The sequence below is a fragment of the Aplidium turbinatum genome, chromosome 1 (genome assembly GCF_918807975.1).
Source record: "Aplidium turbinatum chromosome 1, kaAplTurb1.1, whole genome shotgun sequence".
NCBI classification, from domain to species: Eukaryota; Metazoa; Chordata; class Ascidiacea; order Aplousobranchia; family Polyclinidae; genus Aplidium; species Aplidium turbinatum.
Genome location: NC_137472.1, coordinates 39301346 through 39321659, shown reverse-complemented (window position 1 = coordinate 39321659; position 20314 = coordinate 39301346). Strand labels below are relative to the sequence as shown.

The following is a 20314-nucleotide window of genomic DNA, read 5'->3' as shown; positions in this document are numbered from 1 at the left end:
AAGCCTACCGCCCGCTTGAGTACAGCCTATGGTACATTTTTTACTGATGTTTAGTTATTATTTGACCTAACTAAAAGTGAACTCATACATGTTCGGAAACTTGAACAATTTATTGATAAAGCTTTTGCCGGCGCAAACCTGGACTAACAACAAATAAATGCTGAACACGCGCATTAAAAAAACAACATATTTTTCTGTTCAATATAACATTTTATGTGAAAATCATTGCCGGTTTAAGCAGCTTCACTCACGGAAGCCATAACATATTTTTCTGTTCAATATAACATTTTGTGTGAAAAGCATTTTCGGTTCAAGCAGCTTCACCCATATATTTTTCTGTTTAATATAACATTTTGTGTGAAAAAGCATTGCCGGTTTAAGCAACTTCACTCACTGAAGCCATGACCAACAACGCACACGCATTAACAAAACAATATATTTTCCCGTTCAATATAATATTTTGTGTGAAAAGGATTGCCCTACGCCCCTACCTACCTGCCAAGCTGATACAATTTACAGACTTTACTAGGAATAGCACCTAAATGAACAGGCGCCCTAGTGCTCCGCACCTAAATATCCAGACGCCACAGTGTGCGCGCCTATTAGACCAGCGCCTAAAAGACGTGGACCCCAAACTTATGTATAACATAACATGTGGCGGCTTTGCCTCACAAATATTATTTGACAATAATGTTGTTTTGCACTGGACATTCTGCTGTTTGTTTGAATATTTGGGATTCTATGAGTTTCAATCTTTCTGGTATATTGATTTGTATGGTATAGATTGACAGTGTTAGACTTTTGTGGTATAAATTGTCTTGTACAAACCACTTCTAAAAGTTTGTGCTTAATTTGTTTACATGCATGTTGAGTGGCCACTTTTGCAACCATGTCTTGTGGAAACAGTACAGCACAATATGTGGGACCTTACAAATTGGACAAGACTTTAGGAAAAGGTCAAACAGGTAAAGTGTTTGCGTTTTAAACCTTGAAAACTGAAAAGGTTTGGAAATGGAAAATAAAAAATTGTTGAAATATTGACAATAACGTTTTAATTTCTATTTGCAAAAAGCCACTAGATGACACTTGACAACCTACTGCATATGAGTACTTTTCATTTTTATCCAAGACAAAAATGTCGTTTAAATTTGTTAGTCTGTGTTGTGCCAATGCTATCAAGTACTACCTAGACCAGAGGTGACGAACCTGCGGCCCGTAAATTTGTTAGTCTGTGTTATGCCAATGCTATCAAGTACTACCTAGATCAGAGGTGACGAACCTGCGGCCCGTCAAAGAATTTTGTGCGGCTCGCAAATCCAATTGACAATCGCTCATGCATTAAAGACAAAAGACATCTCAAAGCTGTTTTATGCCTTCACTGATACACCTTTTCTTTGCTATTTTCTTGCCCTGAGTTTATGAAGTTGAAGAAGTGTCCTCTGACTGCTGGAAGATAAAAATTGGTTTTGCGATTTAAGATTTATGGTAGATGTCACTAAGTATTTAAACGACTTAAATGTACAACTTCAAGGGCCAGATCGACTGTTGCACTCGATGTTTTCCAAGGTCAAATCTTTCATGTCCATGCTGAGCCTTTGGGGAAATCAGCAGAAAGATAACAATTGCACGTATTTTCCCACATTGAAAAACACAATCCAACTTCATGGTAGCCTACTCAATACGCTTTGAAATGTATTGTTCAAGTCTTTTGGAAAGTTTTAATGTTAGATTTCAGGATATCAAAAGCAAAGAACTGGAGCTTGATGTCTTTTCTATCTCCTTCAATGTTACACCTGCTTCTGCACCCTATGAGCTCCAACTTGAACTCATAAAACTACAGAGTGATGACACACTAAAAGCGATGGATGTGAACACTGAACAAGCCGTTGCTTGAATTTTATCGTGTATGTTTATCAAAGGAAAAGTTTCCGAACTTGAGACCTCACGCTCTCAAATGGTCATCTGTTTTCGGCAGCACGTACCTATGCGAACAGTTTTTTTCTAAAATGCACTTTATAAAAAGTCGTTACAGTTCGAGGCTGACAGATGAAAATCTTAGTATGCAATTGAGAGTTGCCACATCGTCTGTTCGACCTAATATTGAACGCTTAGTCAAGCAAAAAACTTTCCAAAAATCCCACTGAGCAAAAAAATTCAATGCTTCAATGTTATTTTTTAATATTTTATGCTTCAATGCTGCATTAGATAGCTTCAGCTGTATGATTCGCATGGGCTTTTGTTTGTTGTTTGAAAAAGAAGTTTCATTAACTGATTTGTTGTTTCGAAGCATAATGGTCGAAACACTCCGAAGTCAACTTGAGCAAAAAGGATAGAGCCAAACAAAGAAGAAGTCATACTCATATGAAAGCAAACGCTTCGAAAATTAAACTGTTTTCATTATCAGTGCAAGTACTGTTGCTCTATCCTTTTTGCTCAAGTTGATTTGTTTTTATTTTTTACTGTTGTATGTCTCGATTTTCCGTAAGATAATTTCAACTGTGTGGGTTTTATTACTTTCATCTGCCGTTTGTTACTTTTCATGAATAATATCTGGAGTCGCTTCTAAAAGATTTCATAGTACATTACAATTAAAAAGTTGTGTGGCCCGATAACTCATGTGTAATTGACAAAGTGGCCCGCGACCGCAAAAAGGTTCGTCACCCCTGACCTAGACCATTATTTTATATTAATGTCATTGATGCATCTACTTCAGAACATTTAATCTTCCAGGTAATTTTCGATTACTGATAAATGTTTTCTGTACTATATACTTTTACAATTATAGCTATCTCCTTCTAGGTTTGGTCAAGATGGGTATTCACTGTGTTTCTGGTAAAAAAGTCGCAATCAAAGTTGTCAATCGTGAAAAATTAAGTGAAAATGTCATAAACAAGGTAAGTATGATTAAATCGCCATTTTTGATTATTCATACTCAATATGGTTGACTGTGTCACTGTGCAATACACTAATTGCGTTGCTTGTATGTCCAATATCATGAAATGCTATATGACAAGTTAAGCTAAGTTCATAAATAAATATTGTATTTTGAGTCCAAAAAATTATAATTTTTTATGTCTATGTTGATTACAGCTATGTGGATATATAGTACTGTACATAACAGCTATCATACTGTACAAACAATGTACATGTACTTCCTTTTTATAGTATATGTATACCAGTTAAAAACATGTTTTCTAATTATTTGGGGATCGTTGTCAGGTTGAAAAGATTATGTAGGCACTATCTATACTGAGGAGCATATTCTTCCATTCAGTAGGCTTTTGTTTTTGATTGATGTTGAATCAGGGGTTAGGTCATTTTGACGTGACATTATTCACTGAAGGCAATTTTAGAAAGAAACAGTTGGTTTCATGAATAATTCAGATCAATACTTGACCTAAATTTTCTGTGAAAAGAATTTGCTTGCATAGTAATGCTCTGGTGACTACTTGAGTTTGTTTTTGCATCTGGTTTTCTACCATTGTGGAAATTTTGTACGGTACCCGTATAACTGGTTTTGAGTTTTACTTGGATATGGATCGTTTTTTACTTGAGAGAATTTCACTTTCTAAGGGCATTACACATAAAACTAATTCCTAGAAGCATGCACATAGTTATATTTATGAGTTCACAAGTTGTAAATTTATGATTTGAAAGTATTGGAGATGTTACCATTTTGTAGTTATTTTATTATTTTTTTTCATATTTGCAATCCATTTTATACATTCCACAGAACATTCACTTCCAATATTTACAATAAAAAGTAAAGATGAAAGCAAAACTGTTAAGCCATGGTTGTCAATTTCTTTATTTAAACTTTTCAACTTATTTTTCTCCATTTACTTTGTCAGCTTTCCTTTCCAAGAAAGTTTGTTAATGTTGATTAAAAATTGAATAGAAGTACTAAAAATACTTATTTCAATTCGTTTGCTGTGCAGTGTTTTACAAAACTATGTGTTGGTGTTCAACATCATTCAAAGATTTTCGCTTTGTTGTGATGTTCTAACTACATTAGTTAGATCAGTGGTTCATAACCGGGGGGGGGTGAAGCATCTCTCAGGGGGGGGGGGGGGGCGCGAGCTCTACAACAATTTCAAATTTTTTAAATTACTTTAGTGTCCTAGGACTTATGCTGTTTGTCATATTTTGTATTTTGTCTTATTTTATATTGTATTCAGTAATTCTTGCTTTATTAGTTAGTCCAGAACTTTACAAACCTACAGTATGATGAGAAGCGTGAAACCTGGAAATTCATCAGAAACCTGTTTCAATGCGAAGCAGTTGATATTTTCGAGGAAGGACAGAGGAGTTTCTTGAGATGAAGTTCAACTCCACAGCTAAAAAAGACTTCAAAGAACTGGAACTTGAGACGTTCTGGGCCAATTACCTTCCTGTTTACCCTCTTATCGCAACTCGGGCTCTTCGAATTCTAACAATGTTTGGATCCACGTATCTTTGTGAAGCTGCATTTTCTGCTCTCGTTGCTATCAAGACCAAGTACAGAAGCAGGCTGAGAGTTGAAGGAGATTTACGTTATTCACTCTCTGGAGTTAAACCTCGCATTAAAAATCTAGTCGCTGAGAAGCAGTGTCAAGTATCTCACTGATGTGTACAATAAACAGACAAAAATGCAATTTTTTGGTATGATACTTATTTAAAATCTAGGGGGCGCGAGGCACATGACCATTATTGAAGGGGGCCTTGATAGAAAAAAGGTTAAGAACCGCTGAGTTAGAATGTTAGATTAATATTACACTGAATTAGAAAATGCTGGTTTTCTTTGTCTTTACCTATAAATACCGTACGTACCAGTCGTACACCCCAAAAAATCCGATCTAATGTTTACTGAGGATATTGAGAAATACTTCATCAAGACTCATTTAGTCACTACAGTATTTCATATAATATATATATAGTTTTTATTTTGTTTAGGTAGAAAGAGAAATTGCCATTATGAAGCTGATTGATCATCCACATATACTTGGCTTGTTCGATGTGTACGAGAATAAAAAGTATTTGTAAGTGCAGTGCGCATTTAAATAGTTTGTCAGGGTCTGCTACTATTCGGTGAGTCCGATTCGGTGAGTTCCTAACCTCTAACCCCTAATCCTAACCTCGAACCCTAAAACGGCAATGATAATTAGGCTACGGTACCCAATAATTAAAAAAAAAAAATTAAAAAAATCCCCTGTTAAGGGATCGGACTCACCGAATCGGACTCACCAAAACGGGCCATTCCGAGTTTGTCAAGTACATAATGTGTTTTGCTTTTTGTAACATGCAATGGTTCCATGCACTCTGGACTCTTTGAAGCATTTCTTTAATTTTTATCACATAGGAGATAGGAGAGATTCAAAGATTTTCTATATAGAGCTTGTTTCGGACTTCTCCATACAAAGTGAGGAAAGCAGTTGATTATGCCATCCCATATAGAAATAGTACCAAAATATACCACAGAACAGGTCAAATGTGACAGATGCAGCATTAGTCAGCCGTTTCTCTATCGGCTTGCAAGAGGTTACTAACTAAGTTAACGGAAAATTTTATTGAATTGTTAGAAGAGAGCTTTTGAGTATTAGTAGTATCCAGAATGGCTTGATATGTTGTCTTAATCCATGTTCCTTAGCAAACGAGTTTTAAGTTGACCTCATTGCTGTAAGTGTACGATTCTACTCTCTACGTAGTTTATTTGTTTTTGTTTCCTCAATAGTGAAAATCAGAATTTTACAAAGCTTGTGACAAAACGCAATTGCATGAGTTTGCAGAGTGGTTAAATTTGTGTTTTAAGAAAAAGTATTCTAAGAGGTATTATACATATGGTATTATTGGTATATATTGGAAAATTTTATTCGGTAATACCAACAATTGTCTTCAGTCAATATGAGCTACAGAAATGACTGTTTTGGTCTTTTGAATTGGCTCTCTCTGAAGCAACGCTGTTAGCACCGGCAGTTATACCGATGTGCTGTTATCATAACTTCTTTTCACTTTGGGTCATTCAAGTCGATTCTCCTCTGCGGACCAAGCAGTTGCTAGTGGCCAAGTCTTGGGTAGTTGCAATTTGTGTGCAGCTTCTGTCCACTGGTCTATCTTAACGACTAGAAGTATCGCCACTGTTCCAATAAAGTTGTCATGCAGCCTTTTGAAAGCTCCTGAGCAGCTAATATAAAGAAGCTTGATCAACATAACTTGCAGGCAGGGCTATTGGTAATGATAAAATCGTATGAGCAAGATATCATTATTCCAGTTCTTTTCACTAAGCTATTCTGTATTTGGCGTCTTCAGAGAGAAATCTTTTGCCCTCGCTTTTTTGTGGCAAAAATTGAACCGAGACAATTCCTTCCGTTACAAGTCTGTGCGACTGCGAACACAGCACAATGTCATTATCGATTTTTGGTTTATTTTCATTATAATCCTGCTTTGAAGAAAAGTCAAATTTACGTCTGACAACGTCAAGATGAAGCATCTGCAGTAGCAACAAACTGACTTTGGATGTTGAACACTATGAACAGCCCAGTCACCAATAGTTTTGTTTTTACATCGTTTGTACGTCTACCAACGCAGTAGAAATGATATACGAAAGGACAATAATTGTTTTCTGACTGGTGGTTGATCGCACGTGGTGACACATCAGTTCAGTTTTGCACTTCGCAGATATCTCATATTGGAGCTTATATCCGGGGGAGAGCTGTTCGACTATTTGGTAAAGAAAGGAAGACTGTCACCACGAGAAGCAAGGAGTTTCTTCCGGCAGATAGTGTCGGCAGTGTATTTCTGCCATAACCACAATGTCTGGTGAGATATTTTGAGACTCTATTTTATTTTTGCATGTTGACGTTGAATCAATACCATTGTGGTAGATTTACTTGTTTGTCAGCGGCAAGAAAGATTTTTCATGATACAATCTCGCAAAACCACAACACTGTTACACGCTGTTGATATGATGGTTTGGTGATTTCTGTTAGGTGATTGATACATCAAGAAACATAACACTTTTATGTTTTTTACGTTTATTTTACCATTTATCGTCATGAGATTAAATAGCGGTGTGCCACTTTTGTGCATTCACTTGTTTTAAAACCAGCACTTCTATACGTTGCTTTGACCTGTAATATTCGGTCTTTATGGCTCATGCAAAAGTTGTCACTAACAATCACGGTTGACACTTTTCTCACAGATGCAAACGAACGATTTATGATGATTCGCCGTCGTTAAACATTATTTCAACCAAAAATTATTAATTTTGGTCATTAAAAATATCGATGCTTTGTTTCGGCTTGGTTTCTCGGCAGTCTGCAGGTTTACCAATGGGCTACCTCTTGCGGTTGTGGACGGGCATTACATATTAATGAGTTTTGTAGTTGGGTTCTTTGCATAATTGCACTACCGGAAAAGTTACGGATGCTTCGCCATCGGTTAGTTTAACATTGAAACACCTTAGCCCATGTTCTATTTAATTTAGTCTTTAAACTTTTTGGTGTGTTGAGAAAATAAAGAAATTGCTTATTCGAAGTACATGGTTCGTATTGTTTTCATCTGAATAATTTAATACTTCAACTGGGGTTCAAGCTGTTTATAGCTAATCTCGTACCAAATGGTTTGGTGTTCGTATTCATGCTGTTTTTGTTTTTATTGCTCACAGTCACTGATCAGTAAAGTTTCAATCTTATTCCGTTTCCTAGTGCTGTCCTTGCTTCAAGGCCACTTTTCTACTTTGGTCTTCCATTGAAAATTGGTTTCTTGTTCTCAGCCATAGAGATTTAAAACCGGAAAACCTTCTGCTAGATGAAAAAAACAACATCAGAGTGGCAGATTTCGGCATGGCGTCCTTGCAACCCGAAGGCTACCTTCTTGAAACCAGCTGTGGATCGCCTCACTATGCCTGCCCTGAAGTCATACGGGTAGGTAAAGTTCTGTTTGTATCAAAGTCTGTTTTTTTTCTGTAGCTCAGGTAAAAAAATTCGTTTTGTCGCTTCGTTTGATTTGTAAACTGTTTATTGTCAGGGTGAAAAGTATGATGGAAAAACAGCAGATGTGTGGAGCTGTGGTGTCATATTGTACGCGCTGCTTGTGGTGAGTAAGCTAAACACTAAACAGGACTTGCCTTGCCACATTGAAAGGTTCTGTTTGTGCAGTGTTGAAATATTTTTATCTACATACGTTTTATAAGTTCGACAAAACTTTGTACTTTGTCCTCCCAGGGAGCGCTGCCGTTTGATGACGACAATCTACGACGCCTCTTGGAGAAAGTCAAGCAGGGCACTTTTCACATACCGCCTTTTGTCTCGCATGATGCTCAACATCTTCTTCGAGGGATGATAGAAACTTGCCCCAAAAAACGACTGAGTGTGAGCTCTCATGCTTATTCTAATTTTTAAATGTCAAGTTCCGATCTACATCGAAAGCTGACTTTGAATCAATGTAAAAGCACATTAGTGCGTCCTGTTTTTTTAAACTTTCTAAGGAATGTTCTTTTTTGTCCTCATATTTCAAAAAAGTGCTTTTCAGTTACAAGAAGTTCTTAATCACAAGTGGATGCACACCAACGATTCAAATGGAGTTGTCAATCCCGACATCGGGCTAATAACTGTTTCTCTACCCGCCATCGAATGCTCTCCTGTCGGCGAGGAAGCTGAGGCTGACCCCGATGTCATGCTGACCATGAACTCACTCGGTTGCTTTCGCGATCGATCAAGGTTGCTTACCGAGCTTATGTCGGAAAGGTAAGTTCTTTAATGAAATGACTGTGGCACAACGAAAATCGCTTGGTTTGAAACACAGCGTGCGTGAATGAAAAATTATTTTGCAGACCAAACCAAGAGAAAACCGTCTACCACTTGTTGCTCCGGCGGAAAATACAACATCCAAGTTTTGACGACGATGCAGATTCACTGCCTTGCAAGCATCCAGGTCCGTGTCACTGGCAGCGCAAATCAAAAGTTTTTATTGCGTCAATGTGTCGAACTCGCTTGTATCACAGATTAATCTAACCATGTTTGAAGTTTTGCATTTTCCGTTCACTTTTTACTGTTTTTTTAAACAACAAAAACTTTCGAGGGCAATAAAAATTGAAGACATTGCAGTAGCTAACTTTCAGGAAATCCTACAAGAGCAGTCCAACAATTCACATGACTGAAAAAATTATGAACAAAATGTAAAACCTCAGTCTCCTTGGGTAGACTACGTCATAGCTATGACAGCATAACTTTGTTCGGCTTTGTGAAGGGTGAAGTCTTTCTTCGTTTTGTTTCAAAGAAGCTTGGTCTTTCAACTCGAAACATCAGGGTGGACCAGTTGTCTGTATTTTTTCATCGTTGCCTTGAGTTCTTTTTTATCGGGTCATCCTACACAGTGTGTGGTCTTTTCTCATATATTTAGTTGCTGTACCTTGAAAATGTTTATCTCCTTTCAGATGCTCCACGAAAACGCATCGATTCAACGTCATCAAGGTCATCATTGTCCAGCAGCATTGATGACGTTAGCATCGTGGAGCGAACCTCATCTTCGGGATCCCTGTCCGGAAGCATGGGAAGGAGCAGCCAGAGAAAGTTATCAGTTGAAATTCTTTCCAGTACTGACCGACCATCCAGCATGTCGAGAAGAGGAACCGGCACTGTTCATCACAGGTAGACCCAACTTTTTTTGTTCATTGAGTCGATATCTTTAGGCATTAAAATGTAAAAAATAATTGATTTTGTTGGTTGACATGTGATTTAGCTTTTGAAGATGAGAAAAGCAAGGTTTCTAGGTCATCATTTCTGGTGCATGACTTTACTAATTGCTATATTTTTTCCTTTAATACGCTTTGGTTTCAAATTCATAAAAATATATTAAATGGTGGCGACAAATTCGAATTTGGATGATGGTGCATTTCATCATAGTACATAATACATAACTGTTTGTACAGTATAGTGCTACCCAGACAGCAAATCAGTCGTTTTTTACATTGTTCTTCTTTTCACCACCTGCAGACGTTGAATCAATGTAAAAACCGACTGATTTTCTGTCAGGGTAGTTGTTATGCACATCAACATACTGTTTGTTGCAACATTTCGTGTGTTTTTTGTTATTAATGTTTTGTCTTGAAATATTTCTTTGCATGTTAAAATGTCTCTAAATACTTGTCTTTCACGCATGTTGTCCTAATTTGCATGTTCACAGCGACGGCCCACATCTTATGCTACCTCTTCCTTTTGTAATCGGACCAACTGACGAGAGGTAACGACTATAACGACGCTGATATTCACGTGATACATGATCATTTTGTTGAAAAGTAGTGTATTTTATTAGTTGTGTTTTGTTGTCAGTTGCGATACTTTTGTTGAGTTTGCATGCTGCTTCACTCACCCTTTCTAAGAATTGTTTTCTTTACATCCTTTGTGCGTAGTGCATGTTGTTTGATTACTTGCACCCTTCTAAATATTTGTGTTTCGATAAAAGCTGATTAAATGTGCAGTGCAAAGCTTGGTTTCGACTTTGTAATTGCAGTAATCGTTATTTGCAGATCGAGAAGCTTAACTGGGGAATCAGAGTCCCGCATGAGGGCGAGCGGGAGCAATCATAGCAACAGGGTAAGATATTTGCATTGCATTCGAGCCATGTAATATGATTTGCTCATGGCTTTGCTCGACAAACAAATGAAAGTTTAAACGGAACCGACAGATGAAAGAGTAAGGCGCCACATGACCTCGAGATCGAGCTTATGAAAAGTTGCGTTTTTTTTACAAGAAATTAACTGAATTGAGTTTTCAAGTCACACTTTACACCCACATCAATCTAATCATCTGGTTACCAGAAAAACTTCGTGTTTTGTGAAAATCGTCGCTGAGTGCTTGCGTTGGCTTTGCAGATTGCTTATTCTTCCTCCCCGTCGAGTCACAAGAATAATTCGACGAATGCATCTCAAAAGAACGTCACCACCGCCACCCAGGCATCGTCACCTGCTGTCTCGACCAGTCGCGGTAGCTCGCAGTCCAGCGGGGGTTCACAAACATCAAGCCATCCTTGGCGCCAACGACTCAACACCCTCAAGAACAGTTTTATGGGATCGCCTCGTTTTCACAGAAGAAAGATGCAAGGTTTGAAATTAATTTGTTTTTTTGGTAGGCCATGTTGGGCACAACTCGTGGGACAGGGGCTGTCGTTGCCAACCTCCTTTGTCTCGATGCGGTGAGCCCTGCTAAGTGGTTCATGCAACCATGCGAGACAACAAATTGAGACAGCAATTTGTAGCTCACATAGTTCTATGCACTCATGAGCAAGAACATGAAGAAGTTCTCTTTCACTTATATTGTTTATTTGTGTTTAGTTCCGTCGACGGAAGATATTTCCAACACGTCCTCAAATATGTCGCCGTCTATGGAGTAAGTTGAATGCTTCGCTTTGTTTATGCCTTGATAGTTCAGGTTATTGTAGCTTTTAGTGAGTGTTCAAATGTCAGTTTGCCATATCATATTGATCTTCATACTCTTTTGTAGGCTGACCAAGCGTTCGTGGTTTGGCCATTTCGTGAGCGGTTCATCGTCCAATGTGAGCGCTCGTGAGCGTGAAAATGTTCCGCTTACGCTCGTGATGAATGATCGAACAATCCAAAAAGTTAAAGCAGAGCTCGTTGAAACCTTCCTTGGCGTAAGTTGAACGCATATACGCAGATTTTCCCTTTTCTTGATCTGTAGTATATTAAACAAACTGTACAAGCGGCGGACGCACACTTGGCAGTACGTCTCAAACTTCATCTTTCTGTCTCTAGATTTCCAATCTAACACACGCCGTTGTTACAAATACGACTTTTCGGTGCGAATATCGCCACCAAAGCAGTTCGTCCCATTCCGTCTTTCATGGCAAGGTTGTCAAGTTCAAAGTCAACATAGAGCAGGTGAGTGGAAGTGTAGTTGTTGTATTGACCTGGACAGTTATTCAGTCGTTGTTTTGCGTTGATTCAACGTATACAGACGTTGAATCAATGTAAAAGCAGACCGATTTGGTGTTAAGGGATTTTTATACACTGGTATAGTTATTTGATTTTCATTTCATATTCCAATGTGGGTCTTCAAGTAGACGTTAAGTTACGTAACCGATGCAAAAATTTCTCACAGGTACATTCCGAAGGTGGATCAAAACCAGCTTCTCATGGAAACTACCACGTCACCTTTCATTTGGTAGCAGGTAATTGCCTCACAAATCCGAGCAAGCAAATGTCCTTTTTATCAATTCAACGTATTCAGATACAGCTTTTTAACGTTAACTTCTTTGTTTCAACGTCCGCCTCTTTTTTACAATATATATATATAAGACGTTATTTGCCAGCTGGAATGCAACGCTGGTTGCTCATCTCATGATAAAGTTCGCAGTAGTTTACATTTAAGCCTGTAAGAAATTTCAGTGTGTGTTTGAGGATGTTTTATAAAGCTTGTTTGAGGTGTTATTTTTTACTTTTCCATTTAATACTGACAGCAGGTTTTTCGATACGTTATTGCGATGCTATAGCCTACATATCTCCAGTTCGTCACGTGGTGTCTGCAAAGAAGCCATGCTTTCACCTTTCGGTGTGAAGTGTTTTAACGTATCCATGGCTTGGAGTTTTCTGTTTGTTTTTGCAACATTTGAAGACCGGTGACTTGTGAAAAACGACCATTTTTCTATACGTTTCCATGGCAGAGCAAGTGTTTTACTTGGCAGTAATCCCTAAAAAGTCACACGCACACACGGAAGAAAGATAGTCGTTTTGCATCAAGGCGAGTGGTAACTTAAACCCTGAACAGTCGTATTTCTAATGTCCAACAAGGGCTCATGGCTACTCTACTAGGTTTTTCTTGTTTTAAATTTTGGATTGAAGCTTTTGCCCCAGCAGCTGCATCTAGTTACTTGGATTGATTGAAGTGCAGATGTAATTTTCGATACCACTTTCCCGAACTGCCGAAATAGGATAGTTTGTAATATCAAGTTATCTTGTTACGATATTACGAGGAGCGATGGGTTGGTGAAACACATCTACCCTTCACCCATTGGACGTCTTTGCATGTGCAAAAATATACGTGAGTGGATGCTGAAGCTAGTACATGCTCAATAGACAACAGTTGTCTGATCTTGTGCAACATTACTATGAAAACGATTGCTCCCTTTTCAGTGGACGTGTTGTACTACAAAATAACAAATAGTGTTGCAGCTTAGCTAGCCTACAACTCGACTTATGATATGACTACCGACGCGGTCTGTCAAATTTATGATGTTGCTACTAATATTGCAATATTGAAAATTTCACACCAAGTAGCTAAACGTGATCATTAATCATCATTTGGCGTTGTTACATCACCCGCATGACAAACTAAAATAGTTGCCTTCACTTTCGCAAGGAATAAGTGATGACAAATATGCACGCCATTTATATCCCGAGCAACTCATTTCACAATCACATATTCATATATATTCCGTCGTGTAGCGCCATGTTTAGCACCGTTTGACGCTTCTCGCTATTGTTTATCGTGATTTTTAAGAAGCTTCTTTGAAGCTTGCCGAGTTTGACAAGTCACGGCAAAACTACGCTAATTGACAGAAATTAAACGTGTCTGTCAACAACTGGGAAATTTTGCTACTTTTAAGCACGTAAAAGGATATTACAGTGTTATGTCGGAAATTTAAGTCGTGCAATTGTCAGTGCACGGTATATTGGACTGCATGGAGAAACACACGAAAACAGACAGCTGTATATTTAGTTTTCTAATTGATATTCAATAGGATTTCTTTTAATTAGTATTATTTAAAGTTCTATTTAACAGTAACAGCGTCTCAAAATTCTGCAGTTCTTCGTACTGTATAATTCGCGATGCCCAAAAAGTCAATTACAACGCAAATGAAGTCACTAAAATTCCTTCTAGATATTCGAACGTGGAAAACACCCAGAAATTTGCTGACAGTATTTTATCCAAGAAATTCAAAAAGGCGAAACTCACGATGGGAATTCTCATACGGAGCTACTTTTAGCTTTTTATAGTTTAGCAACAAAATTATAGTATATTTGATAGTGATACAATCTCACCGCGTTATACAAGGAAAGTAAATGTTTTTGTTCTTTCGAAATTCAACATATATTTAACGAATCGGTTCTATTTTTTTTTTACAAACTTAATAAAAAACTACCATGAATTTTTCTAAACTTTTTTAATCGGGCTTCACACGTGGTTCTTAATTTGCAATTTTAAGCTTTGTCACGTTTCACGAACCTTCTATTTTTACTTCGATTAAACGCGCCAGAATTTTGTCAGTATTTCTATAGTAGATTTATTAGCATTTCTGAATAGCAGCATGTATGCTAACTATCGCCTTTTCAGTTGCGAGTTTTACATATAGTTTAATTCATTTTTTGACATCCTGTTACATGGAACCGAGGATGACTATTGTAGCAACCGCGTAGGAAAACGATTGTCTGCGAACAATTTAAGGTCATTTTTGAGCTTGTTGTGTTTCGTTTTTGCATTCAAAAGAAGGCTGCAATCTCCATCCCACGCTCTGTGAGCTGCGTTACGTGCAGAGACACACACCGTCTCGCATTGCAGACTTGATCACTGGTCGTACTTGGGTAGCAGGAAGTTATTGAACTCTACGCTTGAAATCGTTTGCAAATCCAGTGACGCAACGTGGTCGTGGTGTTTGCGTTGTCGCAACAACGTTTTACGGTTTGCTCAACGTACGGTGAGTGCTTGCACTTATTGGATGCATCTGCCTTATTTTGTGATGTGAAATGCCGAAAGGAAGTCATGTCATGAATAAAATAGTAATCTGGCAAATTTCACGTCCAGCTTCACGTGGTTCGTTAGCACGACGTTTAGCATGAAAAATGGACATGAACATCATGTTTTCAAGACTCTCACTACATGTCACCTTTCAAAAGTCTGATGTCACCAAGCACCACGAAGGCCCAGGACTGAAAACATGCAATGAACTGGTATAGCCAACCAGCAGAGACACGTTCACTGACGCAATCGAACGTATGTTCTTCCATGCTGGCCAATAAAAATCCCACCTTTCTCAAACTACACGATATGAGAAAAACTTTATCTCATGATTGTCGTCATCCCAAAAAATGCTCGTCAGCGATGATCTGTCTAACTGCAACCTTTTCATCTGACTTTTGTTACGTTTCTCGCCATTTCTAACACTTATACCAATTCGACATTTACAAGCAAAACGGCTTCTACAAACATGACGCACTGCAAACACATTTGCTGCTGGATTTTTCAACACTGTATACATTCATGTGCTTACAAGTTGTTCATTATGAGATCAAACAGCTACAACACTCGGTTTTTAGCATAAAAAATAGATTCGGTTGTCTCTTCATTTCATCCAACAAACAAATCACTAACCTGGTTTGATGATCCAGTTCCTTGCTTTTTGCTTGTTCAAAATCTTCCTGCTTTTGCTGCTTGCTCCACTTAACAACACGAGTTCTAACTTATTACGCAATGATTAAAGTAAATCTGCAAATCGAAATGATTGTGTTTATAGGAAAATTGAATTTAAAATGTCCGTTTGTGCGTGTCGCCAGTGGTTGCTGCCAACTCGTGTGCCGTCCATGCATTCGTGCCGTAGTGTTGCTTTAACCGGTCTATAGTTGTTAGAGTGAAAATGGAATGTCACATCACAGAAAATTGATTTAAATTTAAAATCCCAGGTTTAACGTTTTCTGCGTGTGTAGAGCCATCATCTGTTGCAATTTAACTATCTGATCCATTCTCAACACCTTGTGATTGAGTGGGACAAAATCCGTGCTTCAAATTCAAGCCAATATAAAATTAATCTTAGCAAAACGGTTTCTTCTTTCGTAAAATTCTGGATCAAAGAAAATAGCTCCCCAGACAGTTGAGTTCAGATTCTAAAAAAAGTTTAATTGAGCTAGAATTAGAAAAGAAAACTATACTCGTGAAAACAGAGAAAAATATACTCAGACTAACCAGAAGACAAAAACCTAGTTCATTCTTAATTCAAATTCTCATCCTTGGTTTCTATCCAGATTGCCAAGTAGGGGCAAACAACATAACGATCAATCTAAATGTATCGCTATACAATCCATGTGCCACAGACTGCATAATCCGTCATACAAATGACGGATTTTGAGGCGATTGTCTAAATATCTTAGTAGTTAAGATCGCTTGCTGTTGCTGCACAAACGAAATTCAGGTAACCTTTTGAATGATGAGCTGTTTGTTGTGAAACGAATCATGATGATGTATTGTCCAACCTAACCTGAACGGTTATCTAACAGTCTTCGGCTCTTCGCTACAGTTAATCTCCACGACTTCTTGCTTTAAATTGGAAGGCGACTGTTTTAAATTTGCAAGTATTCTGTGCAGTGACACGATTTGACTTTTTCCTTGTCTGGAAGTATGCGTAAACAGCGACTAAATGACTCTTCTGTTGTTTACACTATTTTTTTCAAAGTTTTGCGTCCTCTGAGCAACTTCTCTAGCGCGAACCTGTAACTTCCAACTGTTTTGCTTTTCACTCATAACTAATTTTTTGCAAAGCAGAACAGTTGCGAAAGAAATTGCAACAAGCAACAGAACTATGTTTTTTGTCATCGCCAAATGACATCTTTTAAACTCTGGTTAAAAAGTAAATATGTCAACAAAGTTCGCTAAACAGTAACAAATACTGGAGTGAACTTCGTGGCATCAGGCCCTGCCACTTTGCTTGCTATGCTCAAAATCGCAAATAGCATTCGCGTGTTCACTTGCCTTCTTCGTTCAAATACAATTCCTTGTTCCGTTTCTCTGGCTTCACTTCCGGCGTTGATGCTATTTCAAATCTTTAGCGTAATCCGTCACTAAACTGTTTTATGACGTAATGATACTCGAAACCGCATTGAATTTTCATAATCAAAAGTTCAAATCGGTTGTCGCTAAATAATAAAACATACCTGCGTCAAATGCGCTTCCGGTAGATAGTCTGTTTGAACTGCTGTGCTACATCTACACTCTACAGCAACTAGACCAGTCACAAAATCATAATCATTTCATTTTTGTATCCGCTGTGATGACATTCAGTACAGCTGCGTAGCCTATTTCCAGTATATACATTAAACCCTAATTACAATACAGTAGCGCACGTGCTACAGGTTTGAACGAAAGAGAAAACTGTTCGGTTATCGAGTAGTAGTAGTTTTGTATGGCGTTTTTACACTTGAAGCTCGTTGTCTTTTAACCAGTTTTTTTAAATATACCCTCACATTGGTAAACTGTGTTGAATCTACCGAGTAGTGCAGTCAATGAACAGTCTGAAATCGAATGATCAACTATTGGCATGCTTTTTTTGCAATTTGGACAGATTGGTGTGTTTTGATAGCCTCATCGATGAAGGGTGGTAGCAGTTCGGGCATGACAGGATAAATTTTTATTATAGCTGATCCATTCATTCCTCTCTGTTGCATGTCGAAAAACCTGTGAGGGGTAGCGTTGGATCGTCGATGATGTTTCCACCATATGGTCGATTTTGTTGCCCAATATTTCTTCCATTCGTGATTTAGATCATCGACTCAGCCGTTGGAACGATATTAATAATAATATTAGTGGTATATATGTCATTATATATAATTATTATAATAATGACCGTGTGATTTTGATAAGAGTAGAACCTGCAACCTTCCAAGCGTCAGTCTGATGCCTTTACCATTTCACACACAGCTGACAAAACTAATTACGATCTTTCTCAGTGACGTCAGCATCTCATGACGACTACTATTCTCATGCGCGGAATTGGCCTAGATCAGGGGTCACCAACTGGCGGGCCGCATGCGGCCCGCGGAAGGTATCAGCGTACAAGTATAACCAAAAATACTTTTCTTGGAGTTAAAGAGCATGAAGTCAAAAAATACTTTCCGGGAAGCATATTTTCGCTTTGCATACGATTCCACCGACCGACTAATCAGATTGTTCTAGGTGGGGGTTGCTTAAAGTTATTCCAATGCGATGTCCAACCACACTGTCTCAGTGGTTGATTAAAACGTCAGTTTTCGAATTTCAAAATTGTCTGAGCATAGGGGTGCTTATTTTAAATTTGTAAATTTCATGTAAACACTATTGTGCGTGTCACCGTTATTGTGTTTCACGAGCAGTGTTTCCTTTATGCAAGTTTTTGTTGGCAAAATAGGCCGGTGTGCCAACTTAATTGGCAAAATATTACAGTATATATAAATTTAAAGACTTTTTCTGGTTGTAATTCGAAAATAGTTAGCTTAGTAGGCTACTGCAAAATGTTGTTAATCAACAATTCTTGCCATGCTGATAAGCACCGCAAGTGAAAGTTGTCCAATAATCAATGAAAGACGGTTTTAAAGACTCTCACAAAAGATAAAAAACAATTCATTGCTTTTTTAGAAGGAACACTGTTCATGAGTTATGATAGAAACGTTTTTTCGGTGATTTCCACAAGCGTTTGTTTCATGGTGCCTGGTTTCTTTCTCCCTGTTATTGGAGCCTATTTTTCGCTTATACAGTATGTTTGCATATCAGTATTGTTGCCTGTATTGCGATGTGTCAAACATTTCCTTGTTTACTGAAACTGTTGCGAGATATCTTTTGTGAAGCGCAGTGACGACACCACTTTTGCTTGGCGATGAATATTCTCATGAAACTGCTCGTTATAAGTGCGCAAAACAAGTGGCCTCGTTTATTAGGCATTGTAAAAGAAGTTCAAAGGTGTTGTTAAAGGAGCTTGGCCTGGCAGTAGCGTTGTTCGACTAATTTTGTTGCTGCGGTATTCTAAGATTAATATTAATAACATGTAACGCTGGATACTGGGTACGAAATGCGTTCTTTTCTAGCATAAGAGTCAACCTACCTAAAATTTATTAGTGCGGCCCGCCACAGCTCTCCTTAGTGCTAAAGTGGCCCGCATGCAAAAAAGGTTGGTGACCCCTGGCCTAGATGATGCTTAGCTTGCTTTAATACGATCTCAAACTTTTTATTTAAACAAGTGACGACAAAAATTGTTTTCTAAAAAAGATATTTTTTACACCACCAACACAACTACCTGGCATACTTGAAAAATTATTGTCATACAATGACTCATGGAAATAGTTTAACTTTGTATCTCCATGTAGACATGCACTAACTGTTCCTGTTTTGCAGGACCTCATCGGCGTTTCAAGGATGTGCTTGCACTCATTCAAGTCAAACTGTCCGTCGAACCGTACGTACGTCGGACCAAGCCGCAAGGTTAGTATCTGCTATTTATGAGTTACTTGCAACCGCAGAGTGTCTTTGCAATGAGAATCATTGCCTGGAATAAAAAATATTAGATAGCGTCTGTTGACAATTCTTAAAAAATTACCATCACTTGCCAAGCGACATGCAATTCACTATTGAGTTAATTATAGCGATGAAGATGAGAACAGGATAGCTTCCTATACATTTTTTGAACCATGAATTTGGTTCCTGCTAGAGTGCAGTTTCATGAACAAGTAATAAGTATTTGTGATGACGTTTGTGACGGTTTTTCGGTCACAAGAATGGTTCTCGTATTCTATTGAACGCTTTGCCATGTTCAAGTTCCTTGTTCGATATTGATCCACCACTTACTGTTTTTAGGCGACATCAGCGCTTATTCTCGGGAATTGGAGAAGTACTGTGCCTCTGCTGCGAAGCTCCACAATGAAGTGCAGCCTCGCAAGACCAAGTGCAAATAAGTGCGGATGGTTCATTGCTGCCACGGTCGCATCTAAACCGAATCAATAGGATAATCAGCCATTAATTACTGACGCAGAATCCGCCACATTACGATTACGTAATTGCTATTTTCAGGTTTATATACGCAGGCAGGCGCGAATCTAAGAGTTTTTTTCGGGGGGGGCCAGAAAATTTGAAAATCAATTAAAAAGAAAGAAAAAGCTAAACAGATATGAACAATGATACTACGACATATACGATATGCTAGAAAATAGACATTAAAACAACCATTTTCATCAATTGTGATGCCGAGGGACTAATATCAGCTGTTTAGAAGCATATCAAACCATTTGATGCGGAAACATACAATTTTTCACAAAATTTCGGGGGGGGCCCGGGCCCCCTGGGCCCCCCCCATAAATCCGCGCCTGTACGCAGGTCATGTTCTTTCATGTTCATGTTCTGTCCCTGGTCTCTCTTGCCCTTTATCATTGAAACTTTTGTGCTCATTTTGATGTTACGTCATATTTATATTATGTTATAGTTAGTTTAACATACTTTTCCATCAAGTTAGCATAAAATAGTGTTGATTAATGTTTATTTTCTTGCCTGGCGTTTTTGCGATTTTTTGATCATCAGCTTGGTGCTTTTAA

General features: G+C 38.1%; 1 protein-coding gene across 1 annotated transcript; it reads left to right on the top strand.

The window, feature by feature from the left end:
- Positions 1 to 864: 864 nt before the first annotated feature.
- Positions 865 to 19883, top strand: LOC145778736 (serine/threonine-protein kinase BRSK2-like). The gene is made up of 18 exons (XM_082590299.1): positions 865 to 965; positions 2800 to 2894; positions 4933 to 5018; positions 6655 to 6795; positions 7751 to 7901; positions 8005 to 8073; positions 8202 to 8348; positions 8509 to 8723; positions 8810 to 8910; positions 9413 to 9626; positions 10505 to 10571; positions 10850 to 11078; positions 11309 to 11363; positions 11478 to 11628; positions 11750 to 11875; positions 12096 to 12165; positions 19125 to 19211; positions 19584 to 19883. The coding sequence occupies exons 1-18, from the start codon at positions 890 to 892 to the stop codon at positions 19679 to 19681; spliced, it is 2178 nt and encodes a 725-aa protein (XP_082446425.1). The 5' UTR covers positions 865 to 889; the 3' UTR covers positions 19682 to 19883.
- The last annotated feature ends 431 nt before the right edge of the window (positions 19884 to 20314 follow it).